The sequence below is a fragment of the Dromiciops gliroides genome, chromosome 2, assembly GCF_019393635.1.
Source record: "Dromiciops gliroides isolate mDroGli1 chromosome 2, mDroGli1.pri, whole genome shotgun sequence".
In the NCBI taxonomy this organism is placed as follows: Eukaryota; Metazoa; Chordata; class Mammalia; order Microbiotheria; family Microbiotheriidae; genus Dromiciops; species Dromiciops gliroides.
Genome location: NC_057862.1, coordinates 304518210 through 304541354, shown reverse-complemented (window position 1 = coordinate 304541354; position 23145 = coordinate 304518210). Strand labels below are relative to the sequence as shown.

The window sequence follows — 23145 nt, the reverse complement described above, 5'->3', positions numbered from 1 at the left end:
AAAGTTACTTCTTTCAAGTCCTAATATGTATACATTTAAAGATTCTGTAATTCGGGGGTGGCTAGGTGGCGCAGTGGATAAAGCACCGGCCCTGGATTCAGGAGTACCTGAGTTCAAATCCAGCCTCAGACACTTGACACTTACTAGCTGTGTGACCCTGGGCAAGTCACTTAATCCCCATTGCCCTGCAAAAAAAAAAAAAAAAAGATTCTATAATTCATTGTTGATATATGATTTTAGGTTGACCTTACTAAGTTAGAAGACTAAAGGACTAGAGTAGATCCCTGAGATGTGAGTGAGAGGACCAGAACAGGGAGATGTAGGTTTTCTTTTCTGTTGAACTGAAGGAAAGAGGGAAGACTTGTCTCCAAGATGGAAGTAGTAACAGAGCCTCCAAAAAGTGCCTAAAAATTCAGAAGAGGGATAAGACTTTTTCTGACTGACCAAGAAAGCAGAACCAAAATCAGTGGAAATAAGTTGTAGAGGCACATTTAAGCTCCATATGAGGAAAAACATGCTGGGCTCTTGAGCGGTACAAAATGTCCCATCATTGGAATTATTTAAATAGACCGTAGATGCTCACTTACTGAGCTCCCTGTTTAGTTACTGTCTTGACTGACAGCTTTGACACAATATGATTCTGTGATCTCTGAATTCTTTTTTTTTTTAAGTGAGGCAAGTGACTTGCCCAGGGTCACACAGCTGGTAAGTGTTAAGTGTCTGAGGACAGATTTGAAATCAGGTACTCCTGACTCCAGGGCTGGTGCTCTATCCACTGCACTACCTAGCTGCCCGATCTCTCAATTCTAATGAAATGTAAGCCTTGAAGATAAGAAAGCTACAGAATACCACAAACATCTGCTGACCCTACTCATTTAGAATCATAGAGTCAGAGATTTGGATGGAACCTCAAAGGCTAGCTAATTTAACCATGTGCTTTCTACAGTCTCCCTGGTTAATAGGCCATCCATTAAGCACTTCTAGTGATGGGGAACTCACTATCTGATGAGGCATGTAATGATTGGAATGATGCCACCTGCTGGAGACTTACTGTAGCAAAGCTCCACCATAAGGAGAAGGTATCTGAGGGCAAGACATCTGGCTCTTTGGCGTCAGAAAGTGATGTTTACTTGTGGGAAGAAGAGGGGGCGAGGCTGGCTCTCTTGCTCTCTTTCATCAGGATGCTGGTGGACAATGGAGCTAGAAATGCACTCTCCCTTTGATAGATAGATGAATCTAGGCTTTTCTCTTTCTCTTCACCAAATTCTTATTCTCCTTAATAAATGCTTAAAAGTCTAATTCTTGCTAAAGCTTATAATTTATGGGTGACCACTCATTAGATATTTTAGACAGACTAGCTAGAATTTTAGCCCCTTACAGGCGATCCATTCTACTTGTCTTGTTTCCATGGTTAGTGTTACTCCTCATTCTACTCACATATCCTTCATCCTTGGTCCATCAAAAGGACATGGCTAAAAAAAAAGAAAGAAAAAGAAATTCTCCTAACTCTGGGCTGGCCCTGCAAAACCAGTCAGAGTTCCTGTGTGTGTGTGTGTGTGTGTGTGTGTGTGTGTGTGTGTGTGTGTGTGTATGTGTGTGGTGGTCTCTGAGTTCCCAAAACACCCTATTATTAATAATTTTCTCACAATATTAAGCTACTTCTGGGACTAATCTTTGCTGTTGTTACACATTCACGAACTTCATGTTTTTCCCTTTTGTTTCACTCGAATTTCAAGAGCATATTGTTTACACTGGAATTTATATTCACTGTATGACAATAAAGATAATGGATCAATTATGTGACAAGAAAAAAAAAGGACATGGCTACAAGATATTTGAGAGGGATAGGCTGAAGCAGGAAGCTCAGTATCTCATCTCATTTTATTTTTATATAGCCACAACTTCAAAGTAGTCTAAATCTTTGAATTCAAAAGCCACAGTCTTCAATCCATGGGCAGTCCCTACTTTTTCATGTAATTCCAGAAACTACCAAAAGAAGCTGGCTTGAGGAAGCATGGCTCATGGTAAAGGTCACAGGCTATGAAAACATGGGTTCTAGTCCCCAGATGCTGGTTGTGTGATCTTATACAAACTATTTAACTTCCTCAGTTTCTATGTCTATAAAACGAGTACAACAATATTTGCCCTCCCTATTTCACAGGTCTTATGAGTTAGAGCTCTACAGAAATACCAGATATTGTACTTCCACTCAGGTGCTACATTCAGTTAGAAAGGTTTATTCAAATTTGAAAGCTTATAATTCCTTTATTCACTTGTATAGCAACACTAGGGGGAAATACTGACTAAATTACATCCTGAGGCTTAGGGGAAATGACAGATGGGGAAATTTTATCTTGAAAAGCAAAATCCAAGTCTTTAGGCTGTATCAGATGAGTGAATGCATGAGTTGCAGCTGTTAATACTACCTGTATTAAAAGCTAACACCACAGCATTTGGGAGGTGAAAAGAAAAAGGTGTCATATTTCAGGGAAAATCAGAGTCTGCCTGAAGATTTCATTTTAAGTGACCATTCAACTCTCAGATTCCATATTATTTAATAGAAATGTATTAGGTTCCTACTTTGTGCAGAGTACTGTGCTAATTACTGAGAGAGAAACATAACTTAGATAGTCCCTGATCTCATGGAGCTTGCAGTCTAATAGAAACATTGGAAACATGGGTAGATAATATGAGATACCACATGATAAGGGCATTAGAGAAGTACAAGGGATACTTAGAGATATAATTCAATGATAAGATGAGTAGGAACACAACAGAATCTGGCAAGGGCATTCCGGGCAAAAAGAACAAAGGGAGTAATGATAACTGAGGTAGGAAAAATGTGGAACATGTTTGGGGGATAGTAAATGGTACGTTTGTCTCAAGTATAGAGTGAAATATAGAGGAGAATATTGTGAAATAAAGGCAGAAAAGTAGGCTGGTACAAGATTATAGAGGATCTTCAATGCTAAACAAAGGAATTTGTATTTTACTCGGTAGATCATAGGGAGCCATTGATGGGTTTTGAACACAAGAGTGATGGGACCAAATCTATTCATTCTCAAAAGTATCACCAATTCTAAATACCTTTGGAACTCTTGCATGGTAGTTACAACACTGTCTGAGAGGGGCTGCAAATCATGGTAAAATCGGACAAGTTCCTTAAGTTGAGACTTCAGTCTTTCAGCCTTGGGTTCTTCTGCTGCCAGAGCCGATCTGGTGGCCTTTATCACAGAAACAACAGTCAAGTCACATTCCAAACACACTCTCTAGAGCATTAAAATCAACTATTCTCAACAAATTATCACTAGTCAGGGTAATGCATAAGATTCATAAACTCTTTCCATACATTATCTCATCTGGGCTCCACAACAAACCTGTGAGGTAGATAGAGCTAGAGGGAAAGGTCCCAAAGACTGTTAATTTTCCACAGTTATTTTCTGACTGTGGCAAGAAGAGCAGTCTTTATTTCAACTTCAAGCATTCTTGTTTTTGCTGGTGTTGGCAATCATAAATCACATCCCTCCCACTCCTTAGTACATTGTTTTCATGAGCCCATTGGATGATAGCTCTAGAGCTGGACATGACCTCAGAGACCACACTGGCCAATCAATCCCCTCCAATTTTACAGATGAAGCCCAAGGAGATTAAATAACTTGCTCAATGGCTCTTTCTTGAATCCTATGTTCACACCTTCCAAATGTATCTGGGAGGGAAAGCAAGAGCCAGTATAGCAATCTTTGCTTTATTTTTACTCAGATACAACTTTAGAGAAGTTTCTGAATAATAAGAATTATATAGTACACATTTTATAGATTCCAGGGGGTATGTGAACTTGGATATGGAAAATATATTTTGATTTTCACTAACTTCTACCTAGAATTTAGCATTTCCTTCAATTATAAACATAGACATTATTCTGAAAAGGGATCCGTGGGCTTCTCCCAGGGGTTCACTGGAACCAGCTCAACCCAATTCAGGAGAACCAATTATTAAATTTTCAGTCAGAGCATTTACACCTTGGAAATCTGCAAATGCTACAAATCAGGACTTGGTTTATTGTATTGTTTATTGACAAGGCCTTAGAAAGTGATTGAGACAATGTTAATAAAGAAGATTATACTTAAAAAGTATGTCCGGCATATTTACATTTCCCCCTCAGAAAGCTGGTTATTAAACATTTACCAAAACACCCCTGGCTTCACCAGACTGCCAAAGGAGTCTGTGACATTAAAAAGGTACAGAACCCCTACCATAGGCCCTTAAGGGCAAAGGATCTGCCTGATGCTTCTTTTTAATCTCACCTGTATTCAGTAGGTGCTCAATACAGTGTTTACTGAATAATAAATAATGGGTAACTTGAAAAAGGATGTGGATAATAGCAAGCAGTGGCTCCCCTTAAACTATCTTTATTTCTGGCCTGGCTTTAATATCACTGAATAGAAGGGACCTTAGGGATTGTCTAATCTAACCTCCTCATTTTACAGAGAAGGAAACTGAGGCCAAAGAGAGACAGACTGAGTTGCCTGAATTAACACAGGTGAGTAAACAGTAGCACTGGGATTCAAACACAAGACCTTAGACTCCATGTCCAGTATTGCTTCCAAACTACATTTAGTCTAATTTGCTAACCTGAGGCATTTCCATAATGAACTAGGGAATCCCCACAGCCTATCTAACTTGTCTAGACAGATCATATTCAACATTTAAGTAAATGCAACTTACAGAGTAAGTTCTCCAGCGTGCTATCATCTCTGTTTCATCTCTTGCTTTCTCCCCAGGTTCCAGGTCCTCCTCTAGTCTCTGTAGCTCCTTCCTGAATTCTCTGACTTCAGTTTCCAGCTGTTTAGCCTGCATCTCATAAGCCCCCTCTGACTTCAGTGTCTTTAGGATCCTCTGCTCTTCCTCCTTGCAAAAAAGTTTCAGCTTGTCCAGGGCTTTTCTTAGGTCTTCAAGCTCATTAGTAATCTTCTCCCCTCCCATAGGAGAGGTATTCTGGATAACCCCAACAGAATGATCCTCAAGCTTCTTTAATGACTTCTCACCGCTCTGAAAATCTTTAGCGAAATTCTAAAGAGTAAAGAAATTGTAAAGGGTTGATTAGAAATAAGAGAAAAGGTATTAACCATATTTCCAGGGGTTCTTTTTCTTTTTCCATCCAAATCTGAGGCATTTTCATTATCCTTATCAAATATGCTTATAACATGTTAGAGCTTGAAGGGTTAAAGATAGAAGACAAATCTAAAATCCAATTAAATCAAATCTACTAAGAATTTAATAGTACCTACTATGTGAAGAAAGGCACTGTGCTAGGTATTGGGAATAAACAACAACAAAAATATACAGTTTCTGTTCTCAATGAACCTACATTATACTGGGAAAATATAATACCCTAATAGACAGGAGGCAGCTAACAGGCTCATTAAATAGAGTGCTGGGCTTGGAGATAGGAAGACTTCAATTCAAATCCAGTTTTAGACACTTACTAACTATAAGACTAGTAGTGGCACAAGAGCTGAGCCTTGAAGGAAGCTGAATATTCTAGAGAGCACATTCGAAGCACAAAAAAGTAATCATGCCAAGGCAAAGAGGTAGGAGATGACATATTAAGTCTTAGGAAAATCAGTTTGGCTGCAATGGAAAGTATAGGAAGGGGATTAATATGTGACAATTCTAGAAAAGTAGATTATTAAGGGCTTTGAATGCCAAGCTGAAAATTTTGTGTTTTATCCTAGAGGCAATTAAGAGAGGGGCACTCAAGGCTCTTCATTGGGGGAACGATGTGGTCAGACATGCATTAGGAAGATTATTTTCTATTATGTGGAAGATGCATTGGAGAAGAGAGAGCCAGAAGCCAGAAATTCAACAAAGAGTCTCCTAATATTATCTGGGTGAGAGGTAATGTGGACCTGAATCAGGGTGGTGGCTGTGTGAAGGGAAAGGAAGTAGGCAAATAAGAGAGATGTTGGGAAGACAGAATCAGAACAATTTAGCAGCTGATTTTGCCTGGAGAATGAAAGAAAGAGAAGAATTAAGGCTAATTCCAAGAATGTGAATCTGGGTGAGTGTGGAAGGATGATGGCACCTGCATTAGAATTAGAAAAGTTTGGAGAAGGGATAGATTTAGGAGGCAAGATGAATTCTGTTTTTATACAAGTTATATCTCAGATGCCATGGGGAAATCCAGGTGAAAGAGGTTAGAGAACCAGCTTCATAGAGATAATCATAGAACCCATGCAACATGATGACATCACCAAGAGAGCACAGAGAGGGAAGAGGAACCAGGACAGAACCTTGGAATTTAAGGAGGTAGAAAATGGATGATGATCCAACAAAGCAGTCAGGGAAGGAAGGGATCAGAAAAGTTGCTGCTTGGCAATTTGTCTATAATTTACAGTGTTAGACAGTTGCCTGGGGCACTGAGAGATTAAGTGACTTACCTATGGTCACACAGTCAGTCTGTATATATCAATGGACTTGAATCCAGGTCTTCCTGACTCTAAAGCTGGCCCTCTATCTACCATTATATGACGATACTAGTCAGTCTAACCAATCAATCAATCAATCAATCACAAACTTTGATTAAGCACATAGTAAACATTATGCTAGACACTAGAGATGCAAATACAAAGAATAAAACAATCCCTACTCTCAAGGAACTTAAATGCTAATGTAGGAGACAAGTTCATATAATGTATAAGAACATACAGGTAGAAAGAGGACCAGGAGAAAAAAGTGTCATGAAAGTCAAGAAAGGAGAGAGTATCCAGGAGTAGGGGGGTGAGTAACAATGTCAGATGCTTAAAGAAAGGCCAAAATGGGGATGAAAAAAGGCTATCAGAGTTAGAAGGTACCTTAGAAATCATCTAGCTTTATCAATCAACAAACATTTATAAAGCACCTACTATGTGGCAAGAAATATGCTTAACTATTTCATTTGACTGATAGACCTAAGATCACAGAACTTGTTAGTGGCAGAACCAGTGCAAGAACCAAGCAGTGACCCTGACCTCTAGCACTGTGCTCTTTCCACTACAGTAAACTACTCCCCATGAGTGGGCAAGTTAAGTCGATAGCTATTTATCAAACATCTACTATGCACCAGACACCTTGCTAAACACTGGGGATTCAAAGAAAAATAACACAGTTCCTGCTCTAGAGGAATTCATAGTCTATTGGAGAAAACAACATGCAAACAACTATATGCAAATGAGATCTACAGGATAAAGGAAGTGGGAAAGGAATAAGCATTCATATGCACCTACTACATCCCAGGCACTGTGCCAAGTGTTCTTATAAATATCTCCTTTGATCCTCACAACAGCTCTGGAAGGTAGGTGCTATTATTATCCCCATTCTACAGTTAAGTGAACTGAGGCAGACAGAGGTTAAGTGACTTGCCCAGGAAATAATCACAAAGAAAAAACACTAGCATTAAGGGCAATCTGAAATGGTTTGTACAAAGTGGGACTTTAGCAGAGACTTGAAGGAAGCCGGGAGCCAGGAGGCATAAATGTGGAAGGAGAGAATTCCAGGTATGGAGGAAGAGCCAGTGAAAATGCTCAGAGTTGGAAGATGGAGTGTCTTGTTGGAGGAATTATGGAAAGGCCATTGCCATTGGATTGTGGTATATATGGGGTAGGGGTGGGTTGAAATGAGCCAGGTTATGAAGGACTTTAAAAGCCAAAACAGTTAAGTTTTCAAGTATCCCTAATTACTCAGATAGGTATTGAATAAACATGGGTAGATAATATGAGATAAACAAATAAGCAAAACAAATCTGCCTTTTGACCCAGCTTATAAATATTTATACTTAGGAGACTGAACTGTTTAAAATCAAGCAATTTTACCAGTTTTCCACATCCCTACATGGAGAATACATTTACTCTGAAGGTGTATTGCCAAAATATATAAACCCATCCTTCACCATCCACGTTATCTCCTACCTTCTCCATGAGGCTTTACTGATCATGATCAGGGTGAAGAACTGCCACAGCTTATAAGTTATCTACTTATGTGTATAAGTCTTGCCTGCCCAATTAGACTGCAATCTTCAGCTCTTTATATACCTCTCAATAACCAATATATCAGAATAATTACATTACTGCATTCCCTCCTCTCCTTTACCTCATAAAATCTGATATTTCCTTCAAGATTCAACTCAAACTTTATGCTTAAAATGGTGCCTTTCCCAATCACCCCCGATTGCTAATGCTCTCCCTCCAGATATTTATTTTGTATATATTTATATATGTACATGTTCCCCTGACAGAGTATAGGCTCTTTGAGGGTGACTATTTCATTTTTGTATTTGTACCCCCAATGCCAAGAACATAGTGGGCACCTAATGAATGCTTGTCGATTGATTTATTGAAGGTGAAATATAATGCATTTAGGTTCAAAGAATCAAGTTCACAAATGAAGAGTAGGGGAAACACTACTGGACCTATGAATAACTTTGTGTGTTTTGGTGAATTGCAAACTCAAATTAAGTCAATAGTATAAAATGAAACTCAAAGTAGGTAATGCTATCCTAGGCTGCATTAAAAAGACACATGTTTGGAAGCAGCAAAGTGAATAATAGTCCTGCTGTACTTGAATCTGGTCAGACCCCATCTGTAGTATGTGTCTAGTTCTGCATTCCACATCTTAGGAAGGATATTGATAAGCTGGGAAGCATCCGCAGAAGGGTGAAGACCATATCATCAAAGGACCAAGAAAAGGAATTAGAAATGTTTGCCCGCAGAAAAGATAACCTGAGGCTAGAGCACATGATAATTGTCCTCAAGTATATGTAAGGCTCTCATGCCAGCATGAATTGGCATTGTTCTGTGGGGCCCTGGAGAACAGAGCTAGAACCCATTAGAAGAAGCTGAGACGGATTTAGGCTTCAATGAATGATTGAATCAAAGAATGAAAAATCATGACTTAAAGCAAAAACTGTATATAGTTTTCCAAAAATGGAATGGTTTGCCTTAGGAGGTGATTAGTAGGTTTCTTCTCCTCATTAAAAATTTTCAAGTAAAGGCTGGATGACCACTTGTGAGTAAACTGTAGAAGGAATTCTAGATTACATGAAGATTCAATTAGAATGTCTCTGAGGGGGCAGCTAGGTGGCACAATGGATAAAGCACCAGCCCTGGATTCAGGAAGACCTGAGTTCAAATGTGGCCTCAGACACTTGACACTTACTAGCTGTGTGACCCTGGGCAAGTCACTTAACCCTCATTGTCCCGCCAAAAAAAAAAAAAAAAAAAGAATGTCTCTGAGATTCTGTGAGGCTCAGTGATTTGCCTCAGGTTACATTGCTAATAGGCATCAAAACCTAGATTCATGGCCAAGTTTCCTGACTCCAAGTCCAGAACTCTTTGCACTGACTCACTCTGCTTACCTTGAAGGAGGAGGCCCATATCCTAAGCAGTGATAAGTGACTTGAATAGATGCAGTTATACAGCTGATGGTTCACTTCCCATCAATCCCTGATATGTCTCTAGGTCACATTCCTTCTTAGAAGGACACTAATGTGACCGTGAGCTCCTTGAAAGGAGTGACTGGTTTTGTTTTGCTTTTTGGTTTGCTTTTTATTTTCCCAGCATTTCTTTATATGTAGGAAGAGGCTGATGATACCCCTCAATACCCAACAGGGTGCCTTGCATTTTGGGAATGTAGTTCTACCTTTCTTCCACTTCATAAAACCTGTTATTTCCTTCAAGACTCAGCTCATGCTTTACTTTCTAAATGATGTCTTTTCTGATCACCTCAGTTGTTAGCACTCTCCCTCTATAAACAACCATATATTTATTTTGAAATTCACTTTGTATCCTCAGCATTTAGAACAATGCTTGGCACTTACTAAGTGATTATAAATGCTTGTTAACAAGCCTTGCCAGAAAAAAAAAAAAGGATGACAATTCTCTTCTTCCTACCACAGAGTATTATTCCCTATTCTTTGAGTCAGGACAGTCTGGGCCGGAACAACATGAATATTTCTTATCAAAACCTTCAGTCCAAAGATAAGCAATATGTGAAGTTACCTGTAAAATTTTAAGCTGCTGCTTAGCAGACATCTTGCATCTTCTTCCTAGAGAGGTGTTCACTTTTTCCATCACCCCATTTAGCCACAAGTGAAATTGGTCCACGTTTGCCTTGTACTGCTCATGTTCCTTGGTTATCTTCTCAAGTAGGCTGACTCTTTCCTATTAAAAGAATAACCACAATAAAAAAACATTATCAAATATTTCCAAGACATTTTATAATCTTGTAGGATTTTAGTATCTATTATCTCACTGGATCCTCATAGATCCTCATAGCAAGTCTATGAGGGAGGAAGAGCTGAGATCATCTTCATTTTATAGATGGGAATACACTCAGAAAAGGGACATGACTTACACACAGTTATATAGCAATTTAGTAGGAGTACTTGGACTAGAACTTTGGACTTCTGTGTCCTTTCTACCAAGTCACCGACCATCAAGATACCTGGAAGCCAGGCTTTATCAGGCCTTTTACCCATAAGGAACTGACATTTTGGGAAGAACAGCTGGGATGCAGTAGAAAGCTTACAGGGTTGAAAGTCACTGTGATATGGTTTTGGCCTCAAATGCTATCTATCTGACCCTAGTTGTGTAGCTTAACTTCTCTGTGCCTCAGTTTCCTCATTTGTAAATTTAGGTTAATAACAGCACCTACCTCACAGGGTGGTTGTCAGGATCAAATGACTGAAATGTAGAAAATATTTTGTATCTGTTAAATCTATATAAATGCTAACTATTATTATTGTAACCAAAAAGTACTAAAAGTGTTATTAATATTGTCCTATTTAACCCAAATCTCTTCCACCAAAGAGAAAAAAGTTATGACTAATGAATGAAAGAAAGAATGAATGGATAAGCATTTAAGATTTATATGCCTATTAATTGTTTATATATCTCGCATACCAAACTTTTATCAGAGGAAGTTGATACAAAGATTTTTACCCATTTATATCACTTCCATTTTTATCCTAGGTACACTATTGTTATCTGTGCAAAAGCTTTTCAGTTTTATTTTATCTTGTTTTAACTGTTTTTCTTGTTTATTTAAGAATATATATCCTACTTATAACTGCAAGTGATGTATGATCACCTTCCCTTCTAATTTTTAATAGTATCTTCAATATTAAAGTTACATATCCATTTAAAAAAAGATTTCTATGTCAAGCACTATGTTAAGCATTTGGGATACAAATAGAAAAATAGGCCAGTCTTTCCTCTCATTCTAACTGGGGAGACAATACATAAAGGAGAACAAAAAGGCAAGGCCCATTGGTCCTCCATCTTGTGGAAGATATGGTTGGCAACTCCCTGTCCATCCAAATGGTTTGAGAGGTCATCCCACCAGTTGAGGGGGAGGAAATAGAGAGACTATACAAGCCACAGGAGAAAGTGGGGGGCAACTAGGTGGCGAAGTGGATAAAGCACTGGCCCTGGATTCAGGAGGACCTGAGTTGAAATCCAGCCTCAGACACTTGATACTTACTAGTTGTGTGACCTTGGGCAAGTAAGTTAACCCTCACTGTCCCACAAAAAAAAAAAAAAGGAGAAAGTAAGTCTAAGGGTCAGAGTAGTTTGGGGGGGGGGGAATCAGTATCTAGTCTAGAGAGAAGAAATTAATAGGAAAGTTGGGGGAAAGAGCTCCCACCCTCCTCCCCTTTTTATCTCTTGGACCCTCCAACAGTGGCTGAGATCTGGGCAGTGAGCAAGTTGAGATAGGAGAGGAAGAAGCACTGCCCACTGTACCTACTACAGGTGAATATGATCTGCACAGAAAGCACTTGTGAATCTAACTTCCCTGACCTTATCATAACATCATTCTCTCATTCCTATGCTGCATATTTCATTTGCAAATAAAAAATATCTAGGGTAGTTATCCTAACATATTTCACTCACAAAAGGAATAATCTACCTTGGCTAATAAGGTTGAAACCTGGGGAAATGGCTTAAGAGAAAAAGAGCATTTTTTAAAAAAGTGAAGAGAGAGACTGTTCAATGTGGCATGAAAAGCACTGGAGCAGAAGTCAGAAGACATACAAGTTCTAATCCTAGCTCTGCAACAGAAAACTCTTCTACTGAGGCAGCTAGATGGTACAGAGTCAGGAACCTGGAGCCAGGAAATTGTTATTGTTTAGTCTTTTTTCAGTTGTGTCTGACTCTTCATGACTATTTGTGGGGTTTTCTTGGCAAAGATACTGGCGTGGTTTGCCATTTTTTTCTCTAGCTCATTTTACAAATGAGGAAACTGAGGCAAACAGCATTAAGTAACTTACCCAGGGTCACATAGCTAGTAAGTGTCTGAGGCCAGATTTGAACTCTCAAAGATGAGTCTTCCTGAATTCAGGCCCAATGCTGTGCCACCTAGCTGCCTTTAGGTCAGAAGACCTGAATTCAAATCCAGCCTTAATTACTTCCTGCCTGTATGACCCTGGTCAAGTCACTTAAACTTGGTCATTCTGAGTTTCCTCATGTCTAAAATGGGGATAGTATTAGCACCTACCTCCCAGAGTTATTGTGAACATAAAATGAGATTATGTTTATAAAGTGCTTTGTAAAGCATTATATAAATATTAGCTATAATTATTACTAACTATAGTTGTATGGCCCTAAATAAGTCACTTTAATTCTCTGGACTCCATTTTTTTCTTCAGTAAAATGGGAATAATAATAATAATAATAAATAACATTATTATTATACATATAACTATATAATAACTGATTTTCTTATGGTGTTTTAAAGTTTGTGAACATTTTAGATATACAATCACATTTTAGCTTCACAATGCTTCTGTGAGATAGTTCCTACAGATACAGTATTATTATTCTCATTTTAGAGATCAGGGAATTAAGAGATGAAGCTACTGGCTCCAGGTCACAGAGCTAATAAATGTTAGAGGTAGAATTGGAGCCTGTTTCCCTGTCCCCACTGCCAGAATTCTATTCTAGTCACTTCCCCTTCCTGTCTCTCTGGCTGTTCCCACATGGAGTTATTGTGAGGTTCATGTGACATAACAGATGCAAAAGGGTTTTGTAAACTGTAAAATACATGTAAGTTAGCACTATCACCAGAGATTCCTCCATAAATTGGATCAGGGTAAGACAAAATCCTGATTTGCCCATTAGCTCTTTTTTTTCTTCTCATCTAAAGGGGGGAAATGGTAAATACCATTTTAGAATCCAATGATCTGGTAAAGGCTTTTTTTAATCCCTAGGGCAAATCCCTGGCTTCCAGGTATCTTGGGGACACCCTGTATTTATAATTACAAACACATTACATACTTGTATCTGTAAATCCTTACTATAGCTCTTTGAGTTAGATAAAGCAACTTTTATGATTCCCACTTTTTTGATGAGCAAACCAAGGCCCAGAGAAGTTAAGTGACTTGCTCCAGGTGAGAGATAGATAGACAGAGACAGAAACAGAGAGGGAGACAGAGACAGACACAGACACACAGAGAGATAGAAATAGACATAGAAAGCTGAGAATCAAACTTAGGTCTTTTGATTACAAATCCAGTACTTTTTCCCTTGTCCCCATATTGATGAGACATACTGGTTTTTATCAGGCAGAGCTGAGTGCAAAGCACTGGTTATTAATGGATCATGGCACCTGCATAATAGCAGATTTACATGATCACCCTCTTCAAGTATCTGAAAGTCTGTCTTGTGGAAGAGGTTGGTTCTGCTTAGACACAGAGGGTAGAACCTGGAGTGCTGGGAGGAAGTTACACAGAGGAAGATTTTAGCTCAACATAAGGAAGAACTGTCTTACAAAGTACTACAGCCTCCACAAATCCTTTTTTTTTTTTTGATCATCTATTCACTCTCACCTTCCTCAAGCTGAAAATAACCTTTGACTTTTTACATTTCTCCCAACATTTTGTCTGAAACTTTCCTTTGTTCTCATTGCACTCTGCCTCATATCACAATTATTCATGTCCATGCCTTATCCCCACTCCTATCATACCCCAACCTCCTTGAAAGCAGGGCCTGAGTCTTTACTATCTATCACTGTATCTCCTCATGGCATTCAATGAATATTTATAAGAGCCATCCCACAATGGAGTGGGCTACCTCATCCCTGGAGGCTTTAACACACTTGTATTGGTTTACAGAAGTAGAGGGCAAGACTGGATGTCCCTTTTTCCTTCAGGGTTCCTGTGAATTTTGAAGATTTGAAAATCCCAAGATTCTAAGATCCCTTGGCTTCAAGACTCATTGGTTCCATGAATATTCTTAACAGCAGTAACTATATTGCAAATGCTGTTTGCTGGCTCATTCTCCTCCCGTATTATTCGTGCTCACTGAAATATTTACACAACTTCCTCCCATTAGCTAGACATTTTCATTTATTAAATAAATCAGATCAGGAATAATAAATGAGGTATAAACACTGGAGCTCCAGCTGATGTTGACACTGATGATGATTAATGTTTCAGCAAAATGTACACACTCAACCAAAAGCACCTCATTACAAGTGATTGCTCCAGATGAGCCCACATCCAAGGACTGCATTCAGGAGCAGCCGAGAATAAATAAAGCCTTACGTTACATGTGGCAGAAGCTATCAAAGGGAACCAACTGAACAGGGCCAGAATTCAAGATAAGATTTATGACAGGCATACACAATGGCTAAGATGTAATTCAAGCTGCTGCCAAACACTGGCAAATGCCAGAGAATGACAAGTGTGACAGATCAGGAGAGAGTTTAACCTTTTCATGAGATGAAGCAATTAAACAGTCTGGGGTTGTCAAAAATGTCTAAATTTGACCAATTAAGAAAGACATGACAGATTTATACCCATGTAAAATGTTAAATGAGGAGATTTGACTTTAGGCCAAAGATCTTGGGTTTAAAAGAGACACTGTTCATCTGAGGAGAAAAATGCTAGCTCATAATGAATTGAGTAAGAAATTCATATTATAAAAATGCCTAATAGTCCATGGCTCTGATTTGTATTATGGTGTTTTATAGTTTAAAAAAATTGTTTCACATATGTTATTTAATTTCATCATCACAACAACCCTTGAAGGTAGGCAGGGAAGGTATGATCCCTATTTCATGATAAAGAAATCGAGGCTTAGAGTAACTTGAAGCTAAGAAATATTGCAGCCAGGGCTCATACCCAGCTAATCAACCGAAGTTCAGGATTCTCCCAACTCTAGTTTGTGCCTCAAAAAGATCAGGTTTCTCCCTAAGAAGCCTGCTTATACATAGGAGTGTTCAAATCAGTTTTTCATTAGATATTTCTAGCAACTTTCCTAAAAAGAGAAACTTTTTTTGATCAGTTGCTATTTCATACATCAAACTAGAATTCTAATTTTATTATGGAGTAACAGATCAGATTCAGTCCTGTTTGGGGCTGGGCAGTGTGCTGAGGTGCGAAGAGTCTTGAATTTGGGGCTAGAAAGCTTGAATTAGAATCCTAGATTTGTCATTTACTTTCTGTGTGACCTTAGGCTAGTGACTCCATCTTTCAGGGCCTCCTTTTCCTCAACTGAAAAATCAAAGGGTTGGATAAGATGATTTCCATGGTACTCTTCAATACTAAACTCCAAAAAAATGAGAATATTTTATAAGGCAAAGTGCCAGTTAAAGGATTAATATCACAGAGAAGGAAGAACATGCTGAGTATGACCAGCAGGGTCAGAGGACTGGAGAACATTCCATAACAAGATCAGTTTAAAGAACTATGAATATTTGGCCTAGAGAAGACTGAAGAGGAACACAGTAGATATTTCACACGCTTAAATTCAAGTGCTTAAATCAAAATGGATTAGACTTGATCTATTTAGCCCCAGAACATAGGACAAAAAGTGGTGGACAAAAATTGTAGGGGCAGATTTTAGTTTGATATAAAGAAAATGAGCTGGTCAAGGAAGAATTGAGTACACCATCATTGTGATGTTCAGGAGGAAGATGAATGATGATTTGTTGCTTTGTTATAAGGGAAATTGTCTTTTGGATAAAACTGGACTAGGTGACCTCTGATTTCAGTACAATTGTTTTTCAGTTGTATCCGACCCTTCATGATCACTCTTTGGGATTTTCTTGGCAAAGGTACTAGAGTGGTTTGCCATTTCCTTCTCCAGTTTATTTTACTGATAAGGGAAGTGAGGCAAACAAGGTTAAGTGACTTTCTCAGGTTCACACAGTTAGTAAATGTCTAAGACCAAATTTGAACTCAGGAAGATGAGTCTTCCTGACTCCAGGCCTAGCACTCTATCTACTATACCACTTCACTGCCCTGGGTGACCTCTGATATCCCCTTCTAATTCTGAGATCCACAGACGATACCTTGTTGAGTTACCTCAGTAACACAAATTCATAGGTTGGACCCTACGGGGAACTACTACCCAAAGTTCAATGTACTGTGCAGGTCAAAACCCCTAAAATTATAGTTAAGCCCTCACAGGGATAGGCGGCTAAGTGGATAGAGCACTGGACTCAGAATCAGGAAGACTCATCTTAATGAGTTCAAATTTGGCCTTGAGACACTTACTAGTTGTATGACCCTGGGTAAATCACTTAACCCTATTTGCCTCAGTTCTACATCTATGAAATGAGCTGGAGAAGGAAATGGCAAACCACTCCAGTCTCTTTGCCAAGAAAACCTCAAAAATGGGATTACAAAGAGTTGGACATGACTGAAATGACTAATGACAACAAAAGCCCTCACAGGAATGTTTGCCTTTTAATTGTCTGGTGGAGAACAATATTAACTTTAATGCAAAGGCACTTACTGAAAAAGGCATAGTAAAAAAAAGTAACAACAAACATCTCACGCAAAACCTGGGGGGAACTCTCATATCACACACACACACACAAAATCAATCAATAGGAAACCTAGATACCCACAGAGTTTATCAGTGGAGAGGTATAGATATAGATGATACATGTGTCCAAGGCAACGTGCCTCCACTGCTGCTAGACATCACATTTTCCCTTATGACATATCCTAGTCCTTACAAGGTGCTGTGTGTCTGTTGGGATACTCATTGCACTGGGCCCCTATGGCTTGCTCCTGGGTGGGGCACATGGTTCTGATGCCTGGACATGACCTCCACCATCTCCAACTTTGAACTAGGCTAAAATCCTGTCATTGGATACAGGACGTTGCTTGACATTGTCCCTACCGTTCTGGAAATAACATGTTGTGTGTTGTCTCCCCCATTAGACTGAGCTTCTTGGAGGCAGGGATTGTCTTTTGTCTCTTTTTGTATTCCCAGTGCTTAGCACAGTGCCCCAGTACATAGTAGATGCTTAATAAATGTTGACTGATTGGTTGATTGATTGAACTGGAACCCATACCCCTGGGATGAGGGAGAAACATGGCTCTGGGATGTGCCATTTCCTCAGCAAGACCCCAACTCCAGGGGCTGGACTCAACTCCTTTTGCTGATTCAACTCAACTTTGACTGCACAGTGGAACTCTGTCCACTAGATGCCGCTGCCATGGGCTTCTGCTAGAAGATGACATTACAACCGTGGTATGTGGGGGACCAAGGGGAAGGGGAGGATAATAAAGGAGACAGAAATTCCTTTTCCAATCTTGCTGCATTCTACAAGAGGAACAAGGGAAAATGTAAAGAACAAACTCTTCTCAGAGCTGATTCTTTCTTGTGGTTATTCCTTTAAGTCAGCCAATTTCTTGAAGTTCCTTTTGTTCTACCATTTGTTTTCATCCATGGTCAGAACCCTATATAATTCTATCAGGTTGAATGAGGAACTTGCTTACATTTTGCTATTGAGATTTTTAGGAAGAATCTTAATACACCATCTTTACACTAAAGAAAAAGTCCTAGATATTGCCTTTACACGTCCCTTTTGATATACATATATATATATATATACATACATATATACATATACATATTAGCAGAAAGTAGTATAATAAATATATATATGTATGAAGTAGTATATTTATATGAATGTGCATTTGTTTATAATATGCTAATATTCATTAGCAAGAAAACATTTTATTAGTTCAAGAATTAGAAGCCTAGGAAAGCTTCTTTTTCCAATTCTGGGATTATTAGCAATGTGGCCCTAAAAAAGTCACTCCATCTCTCTGACTCTTAGTTTTCTGTCTACAACATATGAATATTAAATAGTTACACTATTATTATTCTCATTGGATTACAGAAGTAAATAGCATTAAGGCTTCATATGTACTATAAGAGAATAAAAATCATATATTATGACAGTGGCCTAGCCTAAAGGCCTTGGTCTCACCTGATTCAAAGATTTGATCGGTCTTCCTTAAGCAAAGATTTAATCAATATCAGAGAAAGACCTTCATTCCCTGAAACTTGTGGTGATCTGAGTAGAAAAATGTTTAATTCAATGAAGAAAGGTATTTCTTAATTAATTCACCTTTGAGCAAGATGAGAGGAATAGATAAGAGGGAGTGATTGGGGGCAGCTAGGTGGTGCAGTGGATGGAGCACCGGCCCTGGATTCAGGAGGACCTGAGTTCAAATCTGGTCTCAGACACTTTACACACTTACTAGCTGTGTGACCCTGGGCAAGTCACTTAACCCCAATTGCCTCACAAAAAAAAAAAAAAAAGAGGGAGTGATTGGTTTTAGGAAAATATTTTCTCAAATGGTATGTCAGCACTAACGTGACTATTGTTCCAGTTGGATAAACTCTAAACATAAATTATATACCTTTGATTATTTCACAATGGAGTTGTGCCTTTTATGTTAGGATTACTATAAAACATGCATGGAAATTGCTTGTTTGAGTGAGAGGGAATTCAGAGTGGCAGAATGAACTTTGCCCATTTGGACTTCTCTCCAAGAAAGAATGTTTGTATATTAAATAATTTGCCTCTGATAGATGTTGGCTATGATTCAAAGTACAGGGTTTTTCTTCCAGTTAAACCATGCTGAAAGAACTTGCATTCCAGTTCCTGGTAGAAGTTAGCATGACCTTGCAAAACTCTTTGAAACACTTTGGTGTCAACCGAATAGAAGGTAAGAAGACTTTTTTGTGATTCTTAAGGAAGTTTTTCAGATCAGAGCAGCACCATATTCATGGTTCTTCACTTAGAGAATTTCACTCTGCAGCATCTGGGAACATTGACCCCTTTCTCCCATTTATACTCTCTCCTCTCTGGGTACTCTCTTTTGGTTTTTCTCCTACCTGTCTGATTTCTCCTCTTCAGTCTCCTTTCCTGGACCACTATCCTAAGTGCCAGACACTGAGCTAGGTGCTAGAGATACAGACAAATATGAAACAGTCTCTGCCTTCAAAGAGCTTACCTTCAAGAAACCCTTGATTCTTGCAGAATGTGGAATCCTTCTGTCCCTAACCCCACACCTTGTCTCTCACTAGTGCCCTCCTGGACAATAAGATTCCTGGTTTCCACCCCACTTTTCTACTTGAGACATTGTACCCAGCCTCCACCCTATTTATCACCTCAGTTTTTGTACATTGTTCTTGACCTTGTCTTGTTTGCACCTCATGCCATACCTCTGACCCCTATATGAGCAGCAGGAACTTCTTGGTTGACATTCTTCATATATCAGAAGCATAAATTAGTAAATAACATGAAGCCCAGCAAGTTGCAGCCCTCACAGTTCCAGAGGAACAGCATACTTTTGCCTATAGCAAGATAACTGTCTACTTTCACTATGATGTTGAGAGGGAGGCAATTATCTGCTCAAAATGCTTCAATGTCTCCTTATCACCCACTGAGCAAAGTCTGGATTTTTTTAGCTCATGCCCTTTACAATGAGATAAAGCTCTAACGGTACTTCCTACCAAGGGAAAAGGACCCACATGTACAAAAATATTTATAGCTGCTCTTTTTGTGGAGGCAAGGAATTGGAAATTATGGGGTTGCCCATCAATTGGGGAATGGCTGAACAAGCTGTGATACATGAATGTAATGGAATTCTATTGTGCTGTAAGAAACAATGAGCAGGAGGAGTTCAGAGAAACCTGGAAGGACTTGCATGAACTGATGATGAGTGAGATGAGCAGAACCAGAAGAACATTGTACACAGTATCATCAACATTGTGTGTTGATCTACTGTGATAGACTAGATTCTTCTCACCAATGCAATGGTACAGAAGAGTTCCAGGGGACCCATGATGGAAGGGGATCTCCAAATCCAGAAAAAAAAACCTGTGGAGTATAGATGCTGATTGAGCCATACTGTTTCTTTTGCTTTTAGTGCTGATGTTTTTCTATTTTGAGGTTTTTCCTCATTGCTCTGATTCTTCTCTTATAATATGACTAATGCAGAAATATGTTTAATGTTATTATGTATATATATAACCTATATCAGATTACCTGCTGTCTAGGGGAGGGAGGAGGGAGGGGAGGGAGAAAAATCTGAAATTGGAAAGCTTGTATAAACAAATGTTGAGAACTATTTTTACATGTAACTGGAAAAAATAAAATACTTTAATCAGAAAAAAATAAAATTAAAAAAAAAAATTTTTTAAGTACTTCCTACCATACCTCCCTTACTCCAGTCAAACTGGATTACTGCATGTACCTTTCGCTTTCCTTTCCTGTCACTTTGCTCACGCTGTTCTCCAAGACTCCCTCTGCAGCTCCACCTGTTGGAATACTAACCATCTTTCCAGATTCACCTCAGGACACCTCCACCAAGAAACTTTCCCTAATATCCCAAGAAAGAAATGTTATTTACTTCCTATGAGTTTGAATAACATTCTTATGTTATTTTGTCCTACTTTGTTTTATAGTAATACACACGTTTCTGTTTGTGCCAGAAATGCTGAGGGTCTTCCCCTCCCAGATTGACTTTGGGTTTGTTTTTGGTTTTTTGATTAGGTAAAAGAGGCCATTCTTTGCCACATTTCTTACCTAGCCTTAATCATTGAATGGGCATCGTCTCAGTCAAACTGAGACGAGGGAGAAAGACCCTAGCTTCAAAACGCAAGGTCTCCTACTGCATCTGGAGCCATCTCCAGTCGTCCTGATCTATATCTTGCCATTGGACCTGGCCAAAGGAGAGAATAAGGCTAATGACTTTGCACACCCCTCCCTAACTTAAATCCAATTCACTTGCAAGTCATGATGTCACCTTCCTGATGCCATGGTCTTCTTCAAGAACCAAAGACGAACAACAACAACATATCCTGTCCCCCTACTAGATGCTATAAAGGCAGACTTCACATCTTATTCTATTATCCCCAGCAGTGCCATAACAAGTAGATTTTGTTGAATTGAGTTGAATTACATTTTGGGGGGGTGGGGCAATGAGGGTTAAGTGACTTGCCCAGGGTCACACAGCTAGTGTCAAGTGTCTGAGGACGGATTTGAACTTGGGTCCTACTAAATCCAGGGCCAGTGCTTTATCCACTGCACCACCTAGCCACCTTGAGTTGAATTACATTTTGACCATTTTCCTTTTATTATCTTTTGTAGGATTCTGAGTGGGAAAGAACTTTAGAGTTTTAGTTTCCCCCCCTTATTTTACAGATGAGGAAACCGTCCCAAAGAGGTTAACAAATTTGTCCAGAATAACAGATGGTAAGTAGCAGAGCTGAGATCCATCTGAAATCCTTTGACTCCAAATCCAGGGTTCTTTCCACTATATGGTGCTTTCTCGATTTAGTAACTGTTACTGTCATTAAAGCTCACTGATGAATGCTAAACTTCAAATATGAAGAACAGGGCTGCTAGGTGGCACAGTAGATAGAGCATCTGCCCTAGAGTCAGGAGGGCCAGAATTCCAATCTGCTTTAGACCCTGGGCAAGTCACTTAACCCCAATTGCTTCAATAAGAAAAAAAATTCTGAAGACCTAGGTTTGAATCCAAGCTCTGCTACTTAGTATGTGATCCTGCACAAATCACTTAACAGATTTCTAGTGCATCCCCCCATATATAAATATAAGTGAGTTATAAACTTTAAGAAGTGTTTTGAAAATAAGTAACTATATTAACAAGAATGATAATGAGACAACCATTCCAGGTGGAAGATCCTTAGCCTTAGCTAAGCAAGATAATGGGTTCTAACCATGTGCCAAAGCCCCATTATATACTATTAATAATTCTAGTAGGTGGCATCAGTTGAGAACACTAAGATTAAAAATCCTGACCACATCCCCGCCTGAACTCAAATATAATAAAGGTCAGTATGCAAACTGAGGGTACACTTCCAGTCCTTGCTACATTCTACCCACAGCTATTGCTCCCATCCTGAACCACTAAGAGGAGCCAAGGCCACCCACTTAGGTATACATTCAGCTTTTGCCTAAAATTGTCTGATTTGCAGATGCTGCTTGAGAGTTTCAGCTTTTCCTTGTGAACCTATTAAATAGAAATTGGATACTATTAGTTAAAAGAGCTCATATGTTATTGTGTTTAACTTTCTAACATCCCTGTGGTATATGTGGTAGGAAGATATTATTACCTCCTGTTTATAGTAAGCTAAACTGAAGTGTAGACAGGCCAAATAGTTCACAACAGATTACAAACTTGCAATTAGGACACGAAGATATCTGATTTAGGGGTGGCATTCTTTTTAGAAAATAGAGTGGGTCAGGCAGCTAGGTGGCACAGTGGATAAAGCACTGGCCCTGGATTCAGGAGTACCTGAGTTCAAATCCGGCCCCAGACACTTGACACTTACTAGCTGTGTGACCTTGGGCAAGTCACTTAACCCCCATTGCCCCACAAAAACAAACAAACAAACAAAACAAAATAGAGTGGGTCTTTAGGTTTCAGTTTTTCCATCCTTATAAAGCTGATAATAAGACATACCTGCCTGGCAAAGAGATGCAAAATAAAATGAATTCATAGATGTGATATGATTAGAAAAGTCAAAAGTAACATGTGAATAAGAAACATAATTATATTTGAGAAAATTTTCATGAATGAACTTTACAATCATAAAGTGCCACATAAATGTCATCTATTCTTATTATGATTGGTAGTTTAAAAAAATCCAGTCAGTTATGTCATAAGATCCTGAATTTAGAGTTGGAAGGGGCCTTAGAAACCATGCAGTTCAACCCTGTCATTTTATAAATAAGAAAACACAGAGAATTTAAGTGATTTATCTAAGCTCACACAGCTACTAAGCATGTCTGAGGCAGGATTTGAACTCAGATCTTCCTGATTCCAAA

The 23145-nt window shown here is 38.9% G+C and overlaps 1 protein-coding gene across 1 annotated transcript in view; it reads right to left on the bottom strand.

Annotated features, from left to right (window-relative positions):
* Positions 1 to 23145, bottom strand: part of SYNE3 (spectrin repeat containing nuclear envelope family member 3) — a 202886-nt gene that overhangs the window by 80743 nt on the left and 98998 nt on the right. Inside the window, exons 8-10 of the mRNA XM_043989293.1 lie at positions 10035 to 10196; positions 4726 to 5070; positions 3088 to 3224 (exon numbers count right to left, since the gene is read on the bottom strand). Of these exons, the coding sequence (XP_043845228.1) occupies positions 3088 to 3224; positions 4726 to 5070; positions 10035 to 10196 (644 nt within the window). The remainder of the gene's footprint in view (positions 1 to 3087; positions 3225 to 4725; positions 5071 to 10034; positions 10197 to 23145) is intronic.